This window comes from Mauremys reevesii, linkage group 3 (genome assembly GCF_016161935.1).
Source record: "Mauremys reevesii isolate NIE-2019 linkage group 3, ASM1616193v1, whole genome shotgun sequence".
Lineage (NCBI taxonomy): Eukaryota > Metazoa > Chordata > Testudines > Geoemydidae > Mauremys > Mauremys reevesii.
This window is the reverse complement of record NC_052625.1, coordinates 86,623,445-86,648,036: the sequence shown is the minus strand read 5'-3', so window position 1 is coordinate 86,648,036 and position 24,592 is coordinate 86,623,445. Positions and strand designations below refer to the sequence as shown.

Genomic DNA, 24,592 nt, shown 5'->3' with positions numbered 1-24,592 from the left:
CTCTACCAGTGGATTCAGATCCATCCCAGAGAAGGAAGTATTCAGGCCCCTCCCACACTGGAGCAAAGCTGAGTATGGAGACTCCTGATAATGGGTTGGTGGCAGCAAGGGACCTTTCACACGGGGTCTTCTACTGGGGTGGTGTTGGCAGGGTCCCTGCAGAACAGCAGGTTTTAGAGTTAACAACCCATTGTGATGCATGGGGCAAGTGAGTTATGGTTTCAGGACATCTGCAGATACCACTGTATCAGTTACACTAGAGTCACAATTTTGAAGTGTACTTAGCATTAATAATGGCTAGAAGCAGCTTTCATTTAAACCAAAGCTTAGATCATATGACAAAAAGCTAGGGCTCTAGGCATAGGTCTATAGTAGCTAATGCCTTAATTTGGTTCTGGTGGTGGTTTATTTAAGTATGAATCTCTCACTCTACACCCAAGCAAAGCTCTCACAGGGTTCAAAGGAAGTTTTCCTCAGTAAGTGATTATGGACCAGTTCCTTAAAATGGACACTATCAGGTCCATTTAATATCTAAAATTAAGTGTAAGCTCTTAATTAAACCTAACATCAATAAAAATGCTGTTATATATTATTTAAAGAAAAAAAATCAGTGGAAATGGATTTTAAAGGAATAAGATTCCTGCTCAGAGACTGTCCATGAGGAAAAGAAACATTCACTGGCCTATTTTCACTAAGGGAAAAGCAAATAGTAAACAAGCCACAGAGAGAGTTAAACATAAATGAGATTTTTACAGTTATTTCCCATTCTACTCATCTAGAATGTTCTCAATCACACAGTTGTGGAAGCTGTTTGAATTTTGACCTGCAAGTGTCTTATTACCATTTTCTAGAACCATAATTGTGTAGCTACTCTGCTGCTGCTGCTTCTGAATGGAGGGCACTTCTTTTAGTGACACACCTAGCAGAAGAAAATATGTCAGGTATTTGCATGGCCCCATATTAGTGTATTTATCCTCACAACACTCCTGTGAAGGAGGAAAGTGCTATTATTCCTGTTTTATAGAGGGGGAACTGAGGCACACAAAGACTAACGGTATGCCTACACTGCATTTGAAAACGCATGGCAGTGAGGCTCAGAGCTCAGGTCAACAGACTTGGATTTATGCTATGGCGCTAAAAACAGCTGTGTGGACTTTGTGACTTGGGCTCTGAAGCCTAGCTTCAGAGCACAAACTCACTCCAGCCCGAGCCTGAACATCTACACAGCTGTTTTTAGTGCTGGCAGCATGAGCCGGAGTCTGTTGACCTGGGCTCTGAGCCGCACTGCTGCAGGTTTTAAAATGCAATGTCGACATACTTGTAGTGACTTAACCACCCAAGATCACCCAGGATGTTGGTGATGAAGTGAACTGGGCCCAGCTCTCCCAAATCCTACGTTAGTGCCCTGACCACTTGACCATCCTTCCTCTCTTTATAATAAGTGATATTCTTGTGAACAGGATTGTCTTTGTGAGGGTGGGGGGCAGATTTGACACAAAACTCTGAAAATGATTTTGACTGGAAGGGACTGAAGTTAGCAAAGGTAGGGAATGCTCAGCTGACCTGCAAGCAGTCTTAGACCAGCAAACTTGCGCCTTACTCACAGGGATTCCACCTTCTGTTTTGGAATACCAGCTATGGCGGCCACAGTACTTGCACCTCCTGAGCAGGCTTGCCGTGGTAATTCCAGCTGTTAGTTTAGCTCAAGTGGGATTATACTGCTATAGCAGTAGCAGTTACAGATAGTAATTTACCTATAACAGAGACTCCCTCCTCCTCTTGCTGTGATTAATTTAAAGCCTTTTGCTGCTATAGATTTAGCATGGGTGGTTTCCCAAAAAAGAACCCATCTGTAATTGATTCTGTGGAAATGCAGCTGGATGCCAGGGCTGAAGAATGTAGACACAGGTTGGGTAGCACTTGAGACAGCGTAAGAATATACGCGGCATGTAAGAATTCATAACAGCTGATATTAAGAGCATCAGAGGGGAAGCCATCTGCAATGTACAACAAATTTTCAGGACGTACAAAACCCAGGAAATATATATGCTGTATTTTCTTGAGCACTATTTGCACATATAGGGATATAGAGCATACCAGGGACAAGAACCACCCAAGAGGTTTTTAAATCAGAAATGTGCCCATCAGCATCCAGCTAACACCCCTCCTCCAAATACGAGAGAAGACACCTTCCCCAATCAGTTCATGAAACGTGTGCAGAGTCAGCACAGTGCTGAGTCTGAAGCAGGCCCCCAGCCCCACCACACACCCTTCACATCTCAAGGATCAGCTGCAGAGCTTCAGTTCATATTGCACCAGGGCTGCACATTCTTCAGTCCTGTTCCCTGCACTGGTCCGGCTGTCTGGGGCACCTCTGACACTACAGAGGAGGGGATAAGATTTGCCTCCTCTTGTAGTTTTAGTGTAGTCAACCAAGACTGACACCTTCCTGGCTGTAAAGTTTGAAATTTTAGACAAATCAACTCTCCCCACTCCACCCGCTGCCCCACGTGGATTTGCCAGAGCTGAAGAGAAAACAGAGAGAGACTCTCTGCAGAATTACTATGATTATTGAATAAATAATGGAAATGATCACTGACACTCCCATTTTCTACTGCAAATGTATGTAGAATTACTGGCTCTACTGCAGTGCTAACCAATATTTCTGGACTGACTGACAAAAAACAGCATTAGGACAGGAAGATCTCTAGTTTTGATTGTGGTGTTAAAAGATGAGGCAGTTATGAAGCAAAAGAAAACATTTATATTCTAGGCAAGAATTATCCTTTACAGACCAAGGTCCCAATCCTGTAATCAGATGATAGAATCACAGAAGATTAGGGTTGGAAGAGACCTGAGGAGGTTATCTAGTCCAACCCCCTGCTGAAAGCAGGACCAACCCCAACTAAATCATCCCAGCCAGGGCTTTGTCAAGCCAGGCGTTAAAAACCTCTAAGGATGGAGATTCCACCACCTCTCTAGGTAACCCATTCCAGTGCTTCACCACCCTCCTAGTGAAAATGTTTTTCCTAATATCCAACCTAGATTTCCCCCACTGCAACTTGAGACCATTGCTCCTTGTTCTGTCATTTGCCATCACTGAGAACAGCCAAACTCCATCCTCTCTGGAACCCCCCCTTCAGGTAGCTGAAAGCTGCTATCAAATCCCCCCTCACTCTTCTCTTCTGCAGACTAAATAACCCCAGTTCCCTCAGCCTCTCCTCATAATATGTGCCCCCACCCCTAATCATTTTTTGTTGCCCTCTGCTGGACTCTCTCCAATTTGTCCACATCCTTTCTGTAAAGGGGTGGGGGGGGGGCAAAACTGGACACAATACTCCAGATGTGGCCTCAGCAGTGCTGAATAGAAGGGAATCATCACTTCTTTCGATCTGCTGGCAATGCTCCTACTAATGCAGCCCAATATGCTGTTAGCCTTCTTGGCAACAAGGACTCACTGTTGACTCATATCCAGCTTCTCATCCACTGTAATCCCCAGGTCCTTTTCTGCAGAACTGCCGCTTAGCCAGTCGGTCCCCAGCCTGTAGCACTGCATGGGATTCTTCCATGCTAAGTGCAGGACTTTGCACTTGTCCTTGTTGAACCTCATAAGATTTCTTTTGGACCAATTGTCCAATTTGGTCACTCTGGACCCTATCCCCACCCTCCAGCATATCTACCTCTCCCCTCATCTTAGTGTCATCCGCGAACTTGCTGAGGGTGCCATCTATCCCATCCTCCAGATCACTAATGAAGATATTGAACAAAACCAGCCCCAGGATTGACCCTTGGGCACTCCGCTTGAACTGGCTGCCAACTAGACATCGAGCCGTTGATCACTACCCGTTGAGCCCGACGATCTAGCCAGCTTTCTACCACCTTATAGTTCATTCATCCAATCCATATTTTTGTAACTTGCTGGCAAGAATACTGTGGGAGACCGTATCAAAAGCTTTGCTAAAGTCAAGAGCGCAAAGAGTCCTGTGGCACCTTATAGACTAACAGAAGTATGGGAGCATAAGCTTTTGTGGGTGAATACCCACTTCGTCAGACGCATGCTTATGCTCCCATACTTGTGTTAGTCCATAAGGTGCCACAGGACTCTGTCACTTTTTACAGATCCAGACTAACACGGCTACCCCTCTGATGCTAAAATCAAGATATATCATGCCCACTGCTTTCCCCATATCCACAGAGCCAGTTATCGCATCACAGAAGGCAATCAGGTTGGTCAGGCATAACTTGCCCTTGGTGAATCCACACAATGAACCTGTTCACCTTTGTAGCGCAGAGCATTGTCCATCCCAGTTCCCCCACAGATCTGACTGCAGGACTGGGAGACAATGCTAGGATTCTTTAAGGCCTGGATCCACTACAGCACTGAAGTACATCCTTAACTTTAAACTTGCGCATGGTTCCATTGACTTCATTGTGTGCTTAGATGGTTTGAGATGCAAAAGAGGATTTTCTCAAATTCAGGCCTCCACTGAAATACTTTATCCTGTTTTGTGTGCTTCTGCATGTAGTAAAATGTTTATGTTTTACAATGCAAGACAATTCCAGGACTCAAAATTTGCTGAGTTACAGAAAAGTTAACATGGCTCTGATAATCACCTTGCAAAAAAATAGAGGATCGAGGCACACTGGTTAACCAATGCAGAGGAGGCTTGCCTTACTACTACCTATGCTGTACCTGGTCCCATGCTGGCAAAGATTTATACACGAGTAGTCCCATTAAAGCCAATAAGTTTTTGCAGGATCTGGCTCCTCTTGCGTGGATTAACAGAGGGCTTAATTCTTTGTCGCTGTCAATCTGGCACCATTCATGAGGATGCCCTCAGGAAATGAATGGTAAAAGAATATTTCTTTGGAACACATTTACAGAACTAAAATAAAATCCTTACTACAATAACTAACTAACTAATAATTGAATGGTGCATTCCCATTTATTAAAAGAAATGATGAAGAGCATTAAATCCTAAAATGCCATCACCTGTGCTGGTTTGAATCTCACTGCCTGGGGTAATTTCCAGGATCTATGCCACTTTCAGCTTCTCTAATATGATCCTATTTTTTCATACTTTCTCAGACAACAGAAGAATTTCCCTGAAAAGAACACGTCTCCCTTTAAGTATACAAGAGTGGATGAACCTTGCTCCAAGGCATTAACAGAGACATGGAGATGAATACAATATGTTTCAGCTATTTTCTACCACTAGATTTTTCCAAGTCTGTTTTTAAACAAGAAATATGAACAACTGCAGACTAACAGCATAGAGGGGAAAGCAAAACAATAAAATATTGTCTGGCAATATAAAAAAAGCCAAATGTAATTATAATTCTGAAAAGAATTCATCAGCAGCTAGGCATTCAGTCTACTTAGACTGTTAGAAGAATATGTTGCTGTGATGGAGTCCATTCACCACAGCAGCACCTCCTGTGGGCCATTCTGGGGATTAGCTGCGCCCTCTCCTGTGGTGCCTCTTCCATCATCTTCTCCACCTACAGACCTGTCTCAGTCCAGGAACCACTGTCCATATTTCCCTCTTCCAGGGTTCAGTCCATTAGTCCAGCCACTTCCCCAGTGCTAATGGGGGGGAGGGGGGTGGACCTGGACCCACCCACTACTCCAGGTCCTGACTCAGGGACCCTGTAGATAGCAGTCTCTGGCTGCGTCTCTTTAATTTCTCTCAATGCTGCTTCAATTCCCTGGGTCTCTTCCCCGTGACCCCTACACTCTTTTCACCCTTTCCTCAAGGCTTTCAGCTACCCAGTCCCAGCAGCCAGCCAGGAGCTCCCTTTTGCTCCCCCAGTCCCTGCCAGCAGCTGCTCTGTCCAAGGTACTACAGTTCCTTGAGCCTGCTAGGAACACAGTCCTAACTCCTTGAGCTCCCAGCAGCAACTGACCCTGCTCTGCTCTGCATCTCCTCTTATATGGGCATGTGGGGCCCAGATTGACTGCTTCCTGCAGCTCTTCTCTAATTGGCTGTGACATGTGTGGTTGACTGTGCATTGTGTGAAGTAGTACTACTGTTTCTTTGTCTTAAATCTGCTGCCTATTAATTTTGTTGGATGATCCCTGCATTATGGGAAAGGGAAATAACACTTCCCCATTCACTTTCTGCACATTAATCATGATTTTATAGACCTGGATCATATTCCCCCCCACCCCATGGAGCGATCTCTTTTCTAAACTGAACAGTCCCAGTCTTTTTAATCTCTCTTCATATGGAAGCTGTTCCATACCCCTCATCATTTTCATTGCCCTTCTCTGTACCTTTCCAATTCTAATATATCCTTTTTTTGAGATGAGGTGACTAGAACTGCATGCAGTATTCAAGGTGTGTGTGTGTAACATGGATTTATATAGTGGCATTAGGATATTTTCTGTTTTATTAGCTATCCCTTTCCTAGTGGTTCCTAAAATTGTTAGATTTTTTGACTATCGCTGCACATTGAGCAGATGTTTTCAGAGAACTATCCACAATGACTCCAAGATCTTTCTTGAGTCATAACAGCTAATGTGGAACTCATTGTTTTGCATTTATAGTTGGGATTATTTTTTCCCCATTTACATTACTTTGCATTTATCAACACTGAATTTCATCTACCATTTTGTTGCCCAGTCACCCAGTTTTGTGAGATCCTATTGTAACTCTTCGCAATCAGCTTTGGACTTAATTATCTTGAGTAATTTAGTATCATTTGCAAACTTTGCATCCTCACTGTGTACCTTCTTTTCCAAATAATTTATGAATATGAATAATTTATGAACTGCACCAGTCCCAGTACAGACCCTTAGGGGACCCTGGTATTACCTCTTACCATTGTGAAAACTGACCATTTATTGCTACCCAGTGTTTTTTATTTTTAACCAGTTACTGGTCTGTCAGGGGACTTTCCCTTTTATCATGACTGCTTACTTTGCTTATGAGCTTTTGATGTGGGACTTTGTCACAGACTTTCTGAAAGTCCAAATATACAATAATCAACAGGCTCACCCTTGTCCACATGTTTGTGACTGCCCTCAAAATATTCTTATAGATTGGTGAGGCATGATTTCCCTTTACAAAAGCTGCATTGACTCTTCGCTAACAGATCATGTTCATAAATGTATCTGATAATTCTGTTCTTTACTATAGGTTCAACCAATTTGCCTGCTACTGAAGTTAAGCTTCCTGGCCTGTCTTACAGGGTATTTGTGTGTTTTCTGGTTAGCTAACCTTTGTAAAGGCAGGTGAATGGGGCCTGGTGGGTGTCAGTGAAGAGACGCTCTGAAGCCCACACTTCTCACCTTGGGAACAGAGAAGAGGGAACATAGCTGGATAGTGGTGGTGGCGAGGATAGGAAGCTTCAGGGCATCTTTTCCTCTGTCACCCTGTGCAGTGTGAGAGGCCCTAGGCTGAGCCAGAGAAGGGAGGAGAGGGGAGGGATTCTCTTTCTGTCACCCCCTAGGGAGTGTAACCCTTATGGAGATGTCCTGTAGAATTCAGTAATTAAAAAACCTTTACAATTATTTTAACCTCCTACAGAATTAAAGGAACATCCACATTGGCTTTAATAGCTATTTAATACCCCCACTCTAGAGATCTAAAGAATGGTTTTATAAAGCTTAGTATTTTCTATTGATTCTGTAGGGTTGTGGTTTTTTTGTTTGTTTGTTTTGTTTTTACAGAAGTTTCTAAAAAATCCAGTTGAGTTTATCCCTATAAAATTCTCTAGGACTTTCCCCCACAGGAATGGAGCTCTAAAGAAGCCACAGGCCTCTCTCTTCTCCCTTCTTCCCCTCAGGCATGGGGGAGCCACACAGGAGGATGGGAGAAGCGGGATGGGTGTGGAATGGAGGGGAGCCTGTTGAGCCTCTTCACCAGGGAGTAAAGCCGTCACATGCTTTGAATCCTATTAAGAGAATATTGCTAGAAAAACAGTTCACTCAGTATTTGTGCCTCCACCTGAACGAGAACCCAAAATGTGTCAGCCAGAGTTTGTTGTCCACGCTAGAAACAAGGCTCCACACACCATTTGGGAGACAACCCAGAACTTTTACCCAAACCTCGGAAGTTTGGGGAAGAGAAAGAGGTGCAGATAAAACATTTGGGGTTCGTCCCATCTTTAGTCCAGGATATGCTGGCTAGGGTCTTCTAGATTGTTCTGGAGGAGTCAGTGCTTTTATCAGTACAGTAGAGGGAAAAAAACACACTAAACCTAGTAAAAGGTCAAGGTGGGAGAGTGTCTGACATCTCTCAAGGTTAGTATTTCCATTTAGTCACCTCTACTTCCTACTGAATAACAGGAAGATTTACTTTTTTTGCCTTAACAGATTTTTGTGAGGTTGTGGCTGTTGCAACACTCCAGGACTATTGTCCTGACTAAGGGTTTGGAACGGGTCCCATATGAGGAGAGATTAAAGAGACTAGGACTTTTCTTCTTGGAAAAGAGGAGACTAAGGGGGGATATGATAGAGGTATATAAAATCATGAGTGGTGTGGAGAAAGTGAATAAGGAAAAGTTATTTACTTGTTCCTATAATACAAGAACTAGGGGCCACCAAATGAAATTAATGGGCAGCAGGTTTAAAACAAATAAAAGGAAGTTCTTCTTCACACGGTGCACAGTCAACCTGTGGAACTCCTTGCCTGAGGAGGTTGTGAAGGATAGGGCTATAAGAGGGTTTAAAAGAGAACTGGATAAATTCATGGAGGTTAAGTCCATTAATGGCTATTAGCCAGGATGGGTAAGGAATGGTGTCCCTAGCCTCTGTTCGTCAGAGGATGGAGATGGATGGCAGGAGAGAGATCACTTGATCATTGCCTGTTAGGTTCACTCCCTCTGGGGCATCTGGCATTGGCCACTGTCGGCAGACAGGATGCTGGGCTGGATGGACCTTTGGTCTGACCCAGTACGGCCATTCTTATGTTGGAGTCAAAAGGGGGACCTCACAAGAGACACAAGGTCTCAAGTACACTTTGGTGTCTGTGCTTTGGAAGGGCTAAAACAGTTATCCCTGACTGCTACAGGGAATGGAGGTCTTATGGCTCTGCTGCATGCTTCCCCTTTCCTACAGTCCAGCTACACCTCAGCTTTTTATCTTCATTCTTGTGTCTTTGTGATTGACCCTCATGATTCTCTCTCTCTCTCTCTCTCCAGACTTCCTCTACCTTTTATGCCATATATCAGACATTTCTATCTTCTGTGAACATTGTTTCATTTTATTTTTTCTTTCTAAAGTTCAGTTTCCTTCCTTTTCCATTCAATTTCCCCCCGTTCTTCTTTTTACTCCTATACTTCTATTCTCTCTTCCCTATTTTCATTAATGTATGTCCACTGATTTCTTCCTTCCCCTTCCTATGGCCACCATTCCTCTGCAGCTCCTCTTCTTCCTGCTTCTATTTCAGTCCACTCCCTTCATTCTGAGTGTCCCACTTACTAGTAGTTTTGGGAAATGTTATACTGAAAATACTTTAGGCAAAAGCTTTAGGGCTAGACTTTCAAAAGAGTTCAGCTCCCCATAAGAACAACAGGAGATGCTGGACACTGAGTACTTCTGAAAATCTGGTCACTTCACTTAAATGAGAAACAAGCATGCCTGAAAATGTGGCCCCAATTGTGGATATAGAGCACCCTTGAAAACGTGACCTCAATACCATGTTTACAAGTAAAGTCCCTCCCTCTCCACCCCACCTCCCCAGAAGACTATGGAAAGTAGGGAGGGAGAAAAAAACCTTGAAGGATGATTAGGAGTCAGGGTGCTGATTTATATTACTTAGCACTTACAGCATAGATTGATTTCCATCTTCAATAATTTGCAAATGTTAATTAGCCCCTGAAAATGATAGTGGAAATACATGGACTGCATATGAAACACAGAACACTGGTGTTCACAGGCCTAGAGAGTGCAGAAGTCCTCATTTAAATGAGAACTATTTAGACATCCCTGGATGGAAAACTGAAAGGGAGAAACATTTTAAAATGATGACTTGTATAACAGAGAAGTACAGAATTTATTTACAAGGTTTTGCCATTTTAATCATGCTGAGAAAATAATTTTGATTAAAAAGGGACTATGAAATAAAGGTTTTTCCATTTCTCATGATTAAGCAGCTTTCTATAGTGGTTCAAAACTGAATTGTGTGAGGAAGGATGGAGAAAGTGAGATGAGCTGATTAAGAACAAATCATTTCTATCTCTCTTAGGTACTTATATGGCCCCCATTACCATAGTACCTGAGCAGCTCCTGTGAAGTGCTGTCATCACCACATCACAGATGGAGAACTAAGATAGAGACTCTAGAGAGAAGTGAAATGACTTGCCGAAGATCCCACAGAAAGTCTACAGCAGAGCAGGGAATAGAACCCAGGTCTTCAAGTCTCAGGTAAGTCCCTAACCACTAGGCCATCCTTCCTGTCTATAACATACTGTAACCCATAGCTTACACTGCCACACAGCCCAGGTGAGTACCATCATCTTGCATAACCGATGCCCTGTCTCTTGTTGCTAATGTAAGAAAATGATCGGTATGCTGTCAATAATTCTGTTTGTCTTTAATATTAGAAATATTAGTAAATAAGCTGGCAACGCAAACAATGGAGAAACGAACATTGAATTCAAAGCACTCATTCCACTACTAATACTGTAAATGGAGAGTGAAGCCAGAGGGATACACTTTCAGAACCTTGAGCAAAATCTTATTTGTCATTCATAGTTTATGTTTTTTAAAAATATATACAAATGGCAAGTTCCTATTCAAATTTTCATTTTGCATTGTAAAAATGTCACTAATCAATAGACTAGATTATAGAATATGGTTCAAAACATACCTGTGTCTGGTTATTATCATCATCATCATCAATTCCCTAGGTCAAATATATGCCAGTGCTGCCTAGAATAAAATGCAAAGACAGTCCCTGCCCCAGAGAGCATACAGTCTTAATTTCAGATGTCACAACAAGTAAGGGTCATAAACAGACAAAGGGGTCAAAGGTTAATGTCAAAAAGGAGAAAAATCTGACGAGTGGAGATAGGAGATGATCATGGCATTGAAAAGTGATTTGTTTACTGGAACAGAAAGGAAGGAGTAGATTTTAGAATTACCCACCCTTTGTGAAGCACTTTGAGAACAATGGGTGAAGAATGCTGAAAGTGAAATAATATTACTATCAACTAAATATGTTACTAAAGTGACATTTTAATTAATATTTTACCCTATTTCAATTATTGTAGCATTGTAGTATTTCTTGTAGTGTTTCTCAGATGAGAAGGAAGGGCAACAGCAAAAATACGGGCTGCCAGCCTGCTGCTTGGCATCCAACAGAAGTAAAAGCTAGATGGCTTCCAATCTGTGATGTGAGATGATACATAAGGTATTAGAAGATAAAAGCCATAATTTGCTTAAACTGGCAACTCTTTGGGGAAAGGGACAGGTTTCTGTTGTGGTTTTTTTCCTCCTGCATTTCTACAGTGCCTAGCACAATGGGGTCCTAGTCCATGACTGAAGGGCTTACAACACACAAAAACGCAATTGTAGTCGCAACATATTCCTTATGAATCCTGTTCACAAACTAATAAGAAAAAAAGTCAAATCACCACCACACATTTTTGGCTAGCGTTCTTTCTTGTGAGTAGTAGAACAGATTGTCTGACAAGACAGTACATGAAATACTGCTTAGTACACAATGTTAGTGACACGTACCCACATAAAACATCACCCCACTCTGTGTATTAATTTTTTGACTATAGCGCTTTGAGGCAGAGTGTATGGAGGAGGGGAAAAATACCAATACATCAGTTCTAATTCTACATTATAACATTAATTTAAATAATTTGATCTCTGATATTAGTTTGTAAATAACATAGCACTTGCAGCAAGCTTCTGACTGAAGGTGACTACAAATCATTATTGCAAGGATAATGCAGAGTAAAAATCATTGGTCAGACTACAATAAATAGGCATGAACCTTAAGAAGCTCTGTATAAGCCCCTCAAGCCATTACAAAAAAAAATCTCATTTACTTTCAATATAATGCTATAACTGTCAAACATAAACGTATGGGGAAATCCTGTGTACATTTAATATGTTGAATAGGGTTCTTATAAGTAGGCACCTTCCCCGCTTGCTGTGCAAACACAGTCCACACATTATGTAAAGTCCAAGAGCATCTCATTCCTGAGGGGTTGGCTTTATCAATAAAGAAAACAGCAATATTATATATAAATAAGTTTAAACTTTCTCCCAAAGCTCAGCTGTTTCAAGGTTTCCTTCTACAAGATTGTTCAGCTGACACTCAGAGCATGCCTATACTACAAAATTAAGTCGACGTAACTTACGTCGGCATACAGCTGCTGCAGTAATTACATTGCTTGTGTGTGTCTACACTTGGTTCCTCGTATTGGTGTTGTGCATCTTCACCAGGAGTGCTTGTATTGACTGGGGCATTGTAGGACGCCTTCTGAAAGCCAGTAATAGTTGATGTAAGCAATACAGTGTCTACACAGACACTGCGTCAACTTAACTACACCAACATTGACTCTACACCTCTTGCATGGAGGTGGAGTTAAGTAGGTGTAGCAAGGCAGTTACATCGGTGGGAGCGAAATTTTAGTGTAGAGATTTACATAGTTCAATGTAAGCTGTCTTGCATTGACCTCGCTCTATAGTGTAGACCAGGCCTAACCCTATCTTCCTAGAGAGCCACTCCCACCTCCCTTATTTGCAGACAGATTACCAAATAATTTGCCTCTGCAGAACACTCATAGCATCCACAGGCGCTGACTCTGTGGGTGTTCCAGGGCTGGAGTACCCACGGGAAAGAAATCGTGAGTGCTCAGCACCCGCTAGTGGCCTTGTTAATCAGCTCCTCCCCCTCCCTCCCAGCATCTCCCACCCACTGCAACCAGCTGTTCAGCAGTGGGCAGGAGGCACTGGGGGAGAGGGGGGTGGAGCAGGGGCAGGAAGAGTCAGGTCAGGGTCAGGCCTTGGGGGGAAGGGGTGGAGTGGGGACGAGGCATGGGGCGGAACAGGGGTCGAGTACTCCCTGGGAAATGACAAAGTTGGTGCCTTGTGATAGCATGTCTTGATCTTGCTGGGAAAAGACAACAAAGGTGAAGTGTTTCAAGGAAACATTGCTGCCCTTCTATAGTTCTATAGAAATTACTTAAAGCCTACAGAGTTTAATATACCATGATAATCTTTCCTAAATAATGTTTAACTATCTCTATCTATCTTACAAAATTCTATAGCAGGAATATAACTATTAACAACTGTAGGATTGTTAAAAAAATATAATGTACTGGATTTTCAAAATGGTCCTTGGATGCATAAACAGGAATCTCGAGTAGGAGTAGAGAGGTAATTTTACTTCTGTATTTGGAATTGATGCAACCGCTGCTGGAATATGGTGTCCAGTTCTAGTTCTCACAATTCAAGAAAGATGTTGATAAACTGGAGAAGGTTCAGAGAAGAGCCACAAGAATGATTAAAAGGTTAGAAAACCTGCTTTATAGTGGTAGAATCAAGGAGCTCAATCTATTTAGTTTAGCAAAAAAGCAGTTTAAGAGGTGACTTGATTACATTCTATAAGTACTTACCTGGGGAACAAATATTTAATAATGGGACCTTCAGTCTAGCAGAGAAAGGTATAAAAACAATCCAATGACTGGAAGTTGAAGCGAGACAAATTCAGACTGGAAGTAAGGTGAAAATATTTAACAGTGAGTGTAATTAACCATTGGAACAGCCTATCAGTGGTCAGAGTGGATTCTCCATCACTGACCATTTTTAAATCAAGATTGGATGTTTTTCTAATATATATGCTCTAGGAATTATTTTGGGGAAATTCTGTGGCCTGTGTTATACAGGACATTAGATTAGATGATCACAAGCATCCTACCTGGCCTTGGAATCTCTGGATCTATAAATATAATCAGTATCTGCATGTACTTGAATGAGCCAGACTTTGGATGAATATCAGCAGAAACCAAATAATAGCTTTTGCAGAACCTGGGACCGTTTAGGTAAAAATATCAATACAAACCAAAAATGGAGGGCCTTAAATATAGCACAGAATGACATCCCTGCTGCAGAATACTATTGGCTGATTTAAAAATTGTATAGAAAAGTTATCACTCTGTAGTAAAAATTCTGTAAATCTCTTCCATAAGTCTCAGATTGGTATTAACCAGCCATGGACATCATTAGAACATGTGAGAGATAATGCCAAGACATAGAGTAATTCAGTTGCCAAATTTACAAATTGACTCGAGCTGCTTCTCACCTCCATTTCTCTCTCTTTCTTTACCAGTTAAAAACCAAAAACAAAGCAAACCCCTTTTGTCCTGTCTTTGGAAAATAACCCAGCAATTCATAAAATTAACACGGTGGAGTAGGTTTTTGAAGATAGTACAGTAAATGTAAGCACTAAGTGATGGTGAGGACTTTGGAGAATTTAGAACTCATTCAAACACTGATGGCTTGAAATGTTCCATTAAAACTAAATGTGTTCAAGGTTTGAGTTCTTCTCATAGTGATAGCACATTAGTGAAAGAGACCAATGGATCCCTAGAATCCCCTGGCATTTGTCAAACCTGACAATCACCAAAATCAGTACTTTGATTGGGGCTTCTAACTGTGATTTTTTTTTTTTTTTTAAGAACAAAGAACAGGAGTCATACTTTATGATGCAGAGCAGAGAGCTGAACTGGCAATTTGCCAGGAGCCCAAATGCAGCAGATAATTTATATGCAAACTGACAGAAATACTGTTAGGAGATATAAATGAACACCTCTATAATATTTGCTTGTATGGCCAACTTCCTTGACAGATAAGTAGAACTTTGTTTTGGTTCACCAGCCAAATATCCACACACCCTGCAACTGATTAACTTTGTTCTCCATCTTCAGTTACATGGCTAGAGGCCATGTTTTGTGATTCTGTAGGCTGCAACTCCCCATAGTCTCTCAATTGGGCACACCTTCTTCCCCATGGCATGTGTACAAGACAATCTTTGATATGAAGATGTCTGAGATCGCAAGTGAACAACACTTTTAAAATCAACAATGTAAATCTCTCATGCTCTGCCCTGGGGATTTAATAGCTTCCACAGTTATTGCTCTGTCCAAAAGACATTGCTAAATTTTTAATGATCTGAAAAACATGAAAGTCCTGTGGCACCTTATAGACTAACAGACGCTTTGGAGCAATGCATCCGACGAAGTGGGTATTCACCCACGAAAGCTCATGCTCCAAAACATCTGTTAGTCTATAAAGTGCCACAGGACTCTTTGCTGCTTTTACAGATCCAGACTAACACGGCTACCCCTCTGATACATGAAAAACATGAATATTTTTTGTCAAGACTATTTCACACCACTACACTTTAACTTTTTGTAGTCATGTGTCCAGATGTGAAATTTTGTCTATGTTGTTTCAAAAAGTTATCTATGTTAAAAAAAGTTTCACGTGTTGAAAAGAATAAAAGAATTTGTTGGAAAAAGGAATCCCTTATTTTCACTCAAAAGCGGACCCATTATCTATTTAAAACCCAAGATTTCTTTCAAAATAGGACTAATTTTCATGTAACTGAAGTGCATAAGCCTCCTCAAACTTTGAAGTTTCCCAGTTCACTTGCAAACATTTTGCACAACTCTAATGCAAAGGAATACACTTCTCTCCAATCTAGATGCTCCTGTTTCATTTTTACCAGATTCGTGCACCTTTTGTTGCAATAAGAAATGTAGGGCTAGAAGGGACTTCCGATGTCATGTGTGATAACTAGTGAAATAGGCATAAAGTGAGGTACTGTAAATACATTAGTAAATCAGCTCTTATTTCTGTATTATATAATTTCCTTGACTCTCTCATCATAAACAAAAGTCCCATGTTTTGAACAGTGTTTGTCCTTAACTGTTTAAGGCTTAATTAAAAGTAGGTGGAAATTTAGATACCACAGTTATGAGTGTGATAAGAATCTACATAGAGAGCCCAAATAGAAACGTGTAATCTTATTTTCTGTGTCTGAAGAGTTTCAAAGTTCTGTAGCTTTTTGCTTTTTGCCAGTTTGTGCATAACAAAACTGCCTTGAGAAGGAAACCTCTTCTTCTGTCTGTAGACCAGTTTTGGAAACTTAAAAGTAGACAAAGTATAAAGTATAAAAAAAACTTCTAAAGCAGAGGCATGTTGAAACTAGCTGTGAGTGGATAACTTTGCATTGACATTTGATTTCTAAGTGTAAGTTTAGATGGTCTCTCTTCACTAGTTTAGGGTTTGGTGGCTGACTCCATCTTTAGCACCTGAATGTAATAAAGATGAACAGTTTTTAGACATTAACTCAAAGCTGAAAATAGGGCAGTTGGTTGAGTACTATATTAAATGCAAATTGATCTAAGCAAGGAAGCGCCATACTAACTGTTGCCAAAGCTAGAAAGGAATCACTGTGTCCTGTGATCTAAGATCGAGAAAAGGTGATCGTGTCTGTGGTGACTTCACATTTTTTTAACCCAAAACAAGCTCTGGTTTTGTGAAGTCAGTGACAATTCTGCACACAGAGCAGCAACAAAAGAAGGCTCCTATGGAGATCTGGGTCATCCCAAAAGTTATTGTAGAGAACATTTTTCTCTCTTTGCGTTTGCAAAACTTCTGCAGAATTGATGTAACCCTACAAAACTTTGAAATTTTTTTCCTCACACCACATCCCTGGTGTTCTCCACAGTCTCTAGATATCTGTGAAAAACCTAAATGCCACTTTACTCACATAATATCTCCAGCTGCACCAGGGGGAAAAAGTGCCAGACAGTGGAACTTGCTCCACCTGTACAACAGGTGTAAACAATTCTTCCTTCCCTCTCCCCCAACAGTGCAGACAGGGCTACATCCAGACACTCCCCTCTCCCTCTGGCTGCTATTGCTGCAGACAACTCTAGTTTCTTTCTGTGCAGGATAGAGAACTACTCCCTGGGCTTGCTTTCCTCTCAGCTCACCTGTGCTGAAGCAACTATGATTTGGCCTATATTGTTTGGTGGGACTGAATTTATTTCAGGCAGCATTTGCAATGCCTGATACTTAAATATCTAGCAAGTGAATTTACCTTTCCCAAATGGAAAGTCCTGGATAGAACACAGTCAAGTGTTCTGGGGATCCACCATTTCTGAAACATGATGTACCGATCTAAAGTTACTTTACCTCCTCAGATTTCCCAGAAGAAATATTGGTCAGGGTTGAACTTTTAAAAATACTGCAATCTGCTATATATAAGTTTATGCTTTGCACATCACTTAGCTAGGCATATCAGTATTCCTTCTCTCAAAAACCACAGGGTACATGTAACCATTTTGATTACTGGTGGACAGATAATCATGAAAATGGTGATGACTCACATTTCATCCTCTGCCCTCCCTTCCCTCTGCCTAGAGACAGAGCCATTCCTCAGATGTGACACCCATTTATCACTAAAAAGCGACAAAGAGTCCTGTGGCACCTTATAGACTAACAGACGTATTGGAGCATAAGCTTTCGTGGGTATTCATGAAAGCTTATGCTCTAGTATGTCTGTTAGTCTATAAGGTGCCACAGGACTCTTTGTCGCTTTTTACAGATCCAGACTAACACGGCTACCCCTCTGATACTTGACACCATTGATCACTGATTCTGGGATAGAGATGGCCAACTTAAGTCTTGAAATTCACTCTAATAATAATTGTTGGCAAAAACATTTAAAAAAAAATCTCATGGCAAACAGAGACTGGTGATGGGCTATTCCTTTGGAGGGGAAAATTCCTGGATTTCTCTCTTTATAGTTTTTCTCTTTAGTAATTATGGAAATGTAAAGTTGTGGATTAAGATTTCTGTCCCTCGATAATACATCTAGAATAAATAGATTAAAAGCATAATTTGTTTCTTAAAATACAAAATTTGTGATGGTTTTAAAATAGAACATTTTGACTAACCTGGTTTATGAGAAACAAGCCACTCCATTGCGCCCCTCCCTCTTTCTATAATCTATTTTTTTTATTTCTCTGTTCCTCTCACTTCTGCTCATCCACTCTTTCCTGCCATTCTTGACTGGAACAACCATGGCTATTATAATCCTGGAGAACTTTAAAGCTAAGGCTCACTATACACACCACATGCAAGAGATGAAATTTACCCTTTCACCCTTGCTTTTTGTAACCCTCCTATAGTGTGACATTCACGGGACTGAGACGGGCACAGGAATACAGCTCTCCAGCTGGCATCACTCATTTGTCTTCCTGATGATCAGTGGACTGTCACAGTCTGGGATTCAGAGTAATTGCTTTTGGGAGGCAGAGCAATTCCCCATTTGCCAGTGGCTAAGGAGAATAAAAGTAGGCAACCATGGGCCAATGAATTTCTCTAGTCTTGCTCCTTTCCCCTCATAAATAAAGCTCAAGGATTTGAACCTGCTGAACAATGATGTGGAGAATCTTGTGGCCTGATTCAGAAATTCTGAGCACCCATTAATCCTGTGGAAGTCAACAGGAACTGAGACTGCTCAGCATCTTAGAAATCAGGCTCTTGGGGACCCTCTCCTCAAAAGTACCAATGCATCACCTAGAACATTTTCACTCAGAAGTATGTCAACATTTTTATGGCTGACTTGGAACAACGCTTCCTCAGCTCTTGTCCCTTAATGCCCCTACTCTACTCTCACTACATTGATGACATCTGCATCATCTGGACCCATGGAAAAGAAGCCCTTGAGAAATTCCACCATGATTTCAACAATTTCCATCCCACCATCAACCTCAGCCTGGACCAGTCCACACAAGAGATCCACTTCCTGGACACTACAGTGCTAATAAGCGATGGTCACATAAGCACCACCCTATACCAGAAACCTACTGACTGCTATACTTACCTACATGCCTCCAGCTTTCATCAGACCACATCACACGATCCATTGTCTACAGCCAAGCTCTAAGATACAACCGCATTTGTTCCAATCCCTCAGACAGAGACAAACACCTACAAGATCTCTATCAAGCGTTCTTAAAACTATAATACCCACCTGCTGAAGTGAAGAAACAGATTGACAGAGCCAGAAGAATACCCAGAAGTCACCTACTCCAGGACAGGCCCAAAAAAGAAAGTAACAGAACGTCACTAGCCGTCACCTTCAGTCCTCAATTAAAACCTCTCCAGTGCATCATCAAGGATCTACAACCTATCCTGAAGGACGATCCCTCACTCTCACAGATCTTGGGAGACAGGCCAGTTCTTGCTTACAGACAGCCCCCGAACCTGAAGCAAATACTCACCAGCAACCACACACCACAGAACAAAAACACTAACCCAGGAACCTACCCTTGCAACAAAGCCCATTGCCAACTCTGTCCACATATCTATTCAAGGGACACCATCATAGGACCTAATCACATCAGCCACGCCATCAGAAGCTTGGTCACCTGAACATCTACCAATGTGATATATGCTATCATGTTCCAGCAATGCCCCTCTGCCATGTACATTGGCCAAACTGGGCAGTCTCTATGCAAAAAGAATAAATGGACACAAATCAGATGTAAAAAATTATATCATTAAAAAAAACAGTCGGAGAACACTTAAACCTCCATGGTCACTCAATTACAGACCTAAAAGTCGCAATTCTCTAACAAAAAAAACTTCAAAAACAGACTCCAATGAGAAACTGCAGAACTGGAATTAATTTGCAAACTGGACAGCATTAAATTAGCCTTGAATAAAGACTGGGAGTGGATGGGTCATTACACAAAGTAAAAACTATTTCCCCATGCTAATTTTCCCCCTACTGTTACTCACATCTTCTTGTCAATGGTTGGAAATGGGCCATCCTGATTATCACTACAGAAGTTTTTTTTCTCCTGCTGATAATAGCCCACCTTAATTGATTAGTCTTGTTAGAGTTGGTATGACAACACCCATTTTTTCATGTTCTCTGTGAAAATATATATCTTCCTACTGTATTTTCCACCACGTGCATCCGATGAAGTGGGTTTTAGCCCACGAAAGCTTATGCCCAAATAAATTTGTTAGTCTCTAAAGTGCCACAAGTACTCCTCATTCTTTTTGCTGATACAGACTAACACGGCTACCACTCTGAAATCTGTTTACTTTGTAGACTCTGACACTGGGAATAGTACATTGTTGCTTTTAGCATTCTGCCTCCATTTGTATACTTGACCAGGACACCAGCTGGGAGAAAATTCAACAGTCATCAAAATAACAGAACATTTGTTTCACGAAGAGTTTATTCATAGCAGACAGTCAGTTCAGGGATGGAACAATATTCAGATGGTTCCAAAGCAAATTCAAAATGTGGCTTTCACTGCATATCTCTAGAGTGCCCCCTTCCCACATTCTGCCCATTCTGCTACTCACCCAAAATCCGAACCCACACAAAAAGCTTTCCATACCCAATTCACCCCAGCCCCTGATGGCTCTGTCTGTTTTCTCACCATCCCACAGTTCAAACACCTTGTGGGTCTACCTCTCCCCTCACCTTGAAACCTGACTCTTTCCAGCAGCAGAAACTCCTGCAGGGCCCACTAGATTCTTGGGCTCCCAGCTGCTGCTGTATCAGGACTCCTACCTACACCCATGATTCAGCTCGGTTTCCAAATGAGCAGGAACCTCTGTCTGGGATTCTAGCTCCATTCTGCACCACTTTCATGGCACTGTCAGTCAGTGGCTGAACTAAGACCAGTTCCTATGGCATCTACATTACCTTGGAAAAGAGTAGTTAACAGTCACTAAAGCTAGGTGAAACTCAGTAATTTTGCCTCCCCTACCAACTTTTTGCTCTGTGTTTCTACCCACAGTGTTACACTTTGAGTTCTGCACTTCAACGAACCTAGCAGCTCAAGGTGAAAATCAACTGAAACTGCCAACTTTTGTCTATTGTATTTTCAGATGGTTGAAGTCACGCAGAGCACGGTTTCCATTCAAAATTGACCACCCAGGTTGTCTGAAAAAATCTCAGCAAATGTCACATTTCAAGCCAGCTTGTGTTGATTTACAATTTTGGATGGTAACTGTGTAAAACTCAGCCCAAAACTACCAAGTTTCATGGGCTTTATGTCTCCTGTTTGATTTCAGGGTTGTATTAAACTTGAACCTCACAGTGAAACTCAGAGGGTATAAGCCTATGCCTGTCAAAACCAGAAAGAAACAAAAACAACACTCCCACCCCCCACAAATGCAAACTGCACTTTATTTTGTATTTGTAATGAGATTTGAAGTCAGGTAAGCTTTACCTGGTGCGGAGTTTTCTTATAAAGTTTCACACATCACAACTTGCAATTGGAAACTTTTAAATACAGCAATATTCTCCTTTCCCCCAAATGCTGTATTTAATAAAAGAGTACATTAGCAATCTACCATTGCTAAATACTCCCTGACTTCTCTTGCATCTGCCAGTCGGCAGCCTGAAAACTAATTGGTTTAGTTCATTTCAGTGTTAAGTTCCCTCTTCTGGCCCTGGACTTGCCTTTTGTGTGTCCTGTTTTTTACCACTGCTGAGACTAGAGCTAGTATCCTCACAAAGTGCAAGCAGCAACCTGCCATGTGAAGAAAGCAAGCCTGCCCCATGCCAAGCCTGTGGACACTGTGCACTAAGTACTTCTCAGCGGGAAGTTGCATTTTGCATGGTGTCACAGCTGAATCTGACATCAGTATCTTCTATGAGTATTACTTCTGAAATTGGAAATTTCAGATCAGAAAACTGCCCTTCCCACCACCATCTCCTCCCTCCCTCCCAACCTCTCTTAGCTTAACTCTAACTGTTCTCTAACTCAGGCTTAGATAATGAGTTTTTCATCAGTTCCTCTAAAGTGGAAAAATCTTCCATGCAGCGGGGGGGAAAACAGACAACAAAATTGCAGGTGGCAGGCACCCTGATGTATTTATGAAGCAGGAGTGCTGTATCTGAGGAGTGTTTATACTTATTTTCACTGAATAAACCTAAGTAAACAAATTTTTAACTGGTGAAGGACTTGACCCTGGGGAGGTTTAGGTCTTTTAATACAACAAGCACGCCAAGTTCATTGTATGTCAAGTTCTTCTCATCTATCACTTCTTCTGCTTCTTGAGATACAAACTCTCTGAGTGCTGTGTGGCTGGAGAGACAATGTGTCTGATATGGATTTTTGGTGTGTGAACACAAAGTCATCTAGGAAGTTACTGTAGGAACTGAACAATTTCATTGGACTAATTTTTTTTTATATCTGAAAGTCAGGATGCAAACTAGGCTCCTGTCTAAGAAATGTGTATCTGAACTTGCTAAGAGGAGAAATAAACATATCAGCTTATTTATCTGCATAAACCTTCTGACTTTGAAATGTTTTTCTCTCACGTACTGGGATAATTTATTTTAAAGAGATTAATGTAGCTTTTTACTGATGTTTTGGACATCATATATAATAAACCAGCTGATTTTTTTGCAGCAATTTCAACTTTTAGCCTGATGGACGATGCACAGAAGCAGCAGTCTTATCAAGGTTACTGTGTTTCTTTTGACATTATAAGCAGACTGCAATATAATGGGATACTGTCTGTTTTTCTCAGTTTGGGATCAATTGACTTTCTTTCTCTTCATGAATTAGATACAATTTATTTAGAGCAGTGGTTTTCAACCTGTGGTCCACAGACCCCTGGGGGTCCACAGACTACGTCTAAGATTTCCAAAGAGATGCGCACCTCCATTCAAATTTTTTTAGGGGAGTCACAAATGAAAAAAGGTTGAAAACCACTAATTTAGAGACACTGCAAATATAATGTAATTTGAAGAGAAAGGCATTGTGCTATCCTTTATGGAAAAAGTCCTACAGCCTCTTATATCATTTAATATAAAATGATAACTTTGCCAACAGAATAAGTAGTGTTTATGTTAATAATAAATTAGTGTAAGTGTAAATGAAAGGTTGTCTGTTAAAATAAGGCAATGTAGTTGAAAATACACATATGCATGTACATGTGTGTGTACCTACTGACAATGTACAATTCATGAAATAAACCACTGCATAAAATTGCTTTTTGTTTAAATCCTCTTATTTTTCCCTATTTGATGTTTTCCCCCATCCTCCAATATTAACCCCAATATTTTCCCAGAAAATTGTGCAGTTAATTTTTCACCAATATTCACCCAAGTTTTTCAATTTTTGTAATAAACACAGAAAAAGTCTCCCAAAATTTTAAACAATATAAACGAAAAATCAAGGGACTTGATTATATTCTATGTACTGGTTTAATGCTTTTAATTATGTAGTTTTTAGAATAATTTCTATAGAATCTTGGTTAATTTCTATTGTTTCATCCCTGTTTAATTCTACAGAACCTGTCCAACATAAAATTCCAGTCGGTGAACATACAACCAGTCATTCCAGATGCATAAAACATATTCCATATATTCCACCAGACCTCTGATTGAGATGATATAAAGTAACTACAATGTGCCCTAGAAGTGAGCTCAAGGATGGGAAGGGATTTTTTTTTTAAAAAAAAGGAAATTGTACACCAAACACAAAAGGGGAGATTGTCAAAAGCTTTTTGTCTTACGAGTGCAGAAGTGTTAACTGTCCATTTCATCTTGAATGGTCTCTTACAGCATAACTCCTTATGCTAAACAGTTTGTTCCACCTTGTATTTAGCTCTGACACTTCTCTGAGTACCTTTCCCAGACCTGAAGAAGAGCTCTGTGCAAGCTTGAAAGCTTGTCTCTTCCACCAACAGAAGTTGGTATAATAAAAGATATTACTTCACCTACCTTCTTTCTAACCCCCCACCCAAAACAGTTAAGCACCCAACTCCCACTGAAAAAGTCAATGAGAGTTGAGGGTCTCAACCCCTATTTGTACATTGGAAAATCCCCCAATAAAAGCATTATAATTAACATGAGAACAATATTACAGTCAAGGAAAAAGGAGGAGGATGTTGAAAATAAGTTGAGATAAAAATAATATAAGTGTAGATAGAGACCCTGAACACACTGAAAGGTCTAATCCAGGAACATTTTCAGAAAAGTGATTTGCTGATTTGCTATTTTAAATAATCCTGTACCATGCTGAGTGATCTCTGTAAGGATTTTATTTCTTACAGACTCCTTGTGTTACTATTCATTAGTGAGATGTGAAATTATATCTAGGTACTTATATGCCCCCAATAATTGTATTATCTTTACAGCTCCAAAGATGTTACATTACATACAATACTTCAATTACATACCAAGACATAAAGATGTACTGATCTGGATTTGCAAAGCAACACAGAGGAATTGGAGAAGAACTCAGAAGGGCTTGATTATATTTCAATCACCAGAAAAGGAAATGTACATCAAAGAAAGGAATGATGATAGTGGAACACTAGTTGGGATTGATGACCTGAGACTAGGAAGGTGGCTGATTAAGTTGCACTCCCCACATCCCTGCCTTCATATTAGGTAAAATCCTGGCCCTCTAATGTGGAGGGAGTTTATTGCGGGGAGGGTCGATTAGCCTTTAAGATTCACATTACTTGTATCTGGAGTGACACAACCAGCCTTGGAAGTGGTCAGGCCCAATTTAGAAAGGGACTTAGGACTCCATGTGCACATTGTGGCTAGGACCAATA

At 41.0% G+C, this 24,592-nt stretch overlaps 1 protein-coding gene across 6 annotated transcripts in view; it reads right to left on the bottom strand.

Annotated features, from left to right (window-relative positions):
• The window catches only part of RPS6KA2 (ribosomal protein S6 kinase A2), a 445,421-nt gene that overhangs the window by 199,681 nt on the left and 221,148 nt on the right, over positions 1–24,592 (bottom strand). For 2 of the 6 annotated variants that reach the window (XM_039528707.1, XM_039528708.1), the window contains exon 1: positions 10,818–11,040. The exons of the other annotated variants lie outside the window; for them this stretch is intronic. In XM_039528707.1, the coding sequence (XP_039384641.1) occupies positions 10,818–10,846 (29 nt within the window). In that variant the 5' untranslated portion in view covers positions 10,847–11,040. Of the gene's footprint in view, positions 1–10,817; positions 11,041–24,592 lie in introns of those variants that run through there. 6 annotated transcript variants of the gene reach the window in all.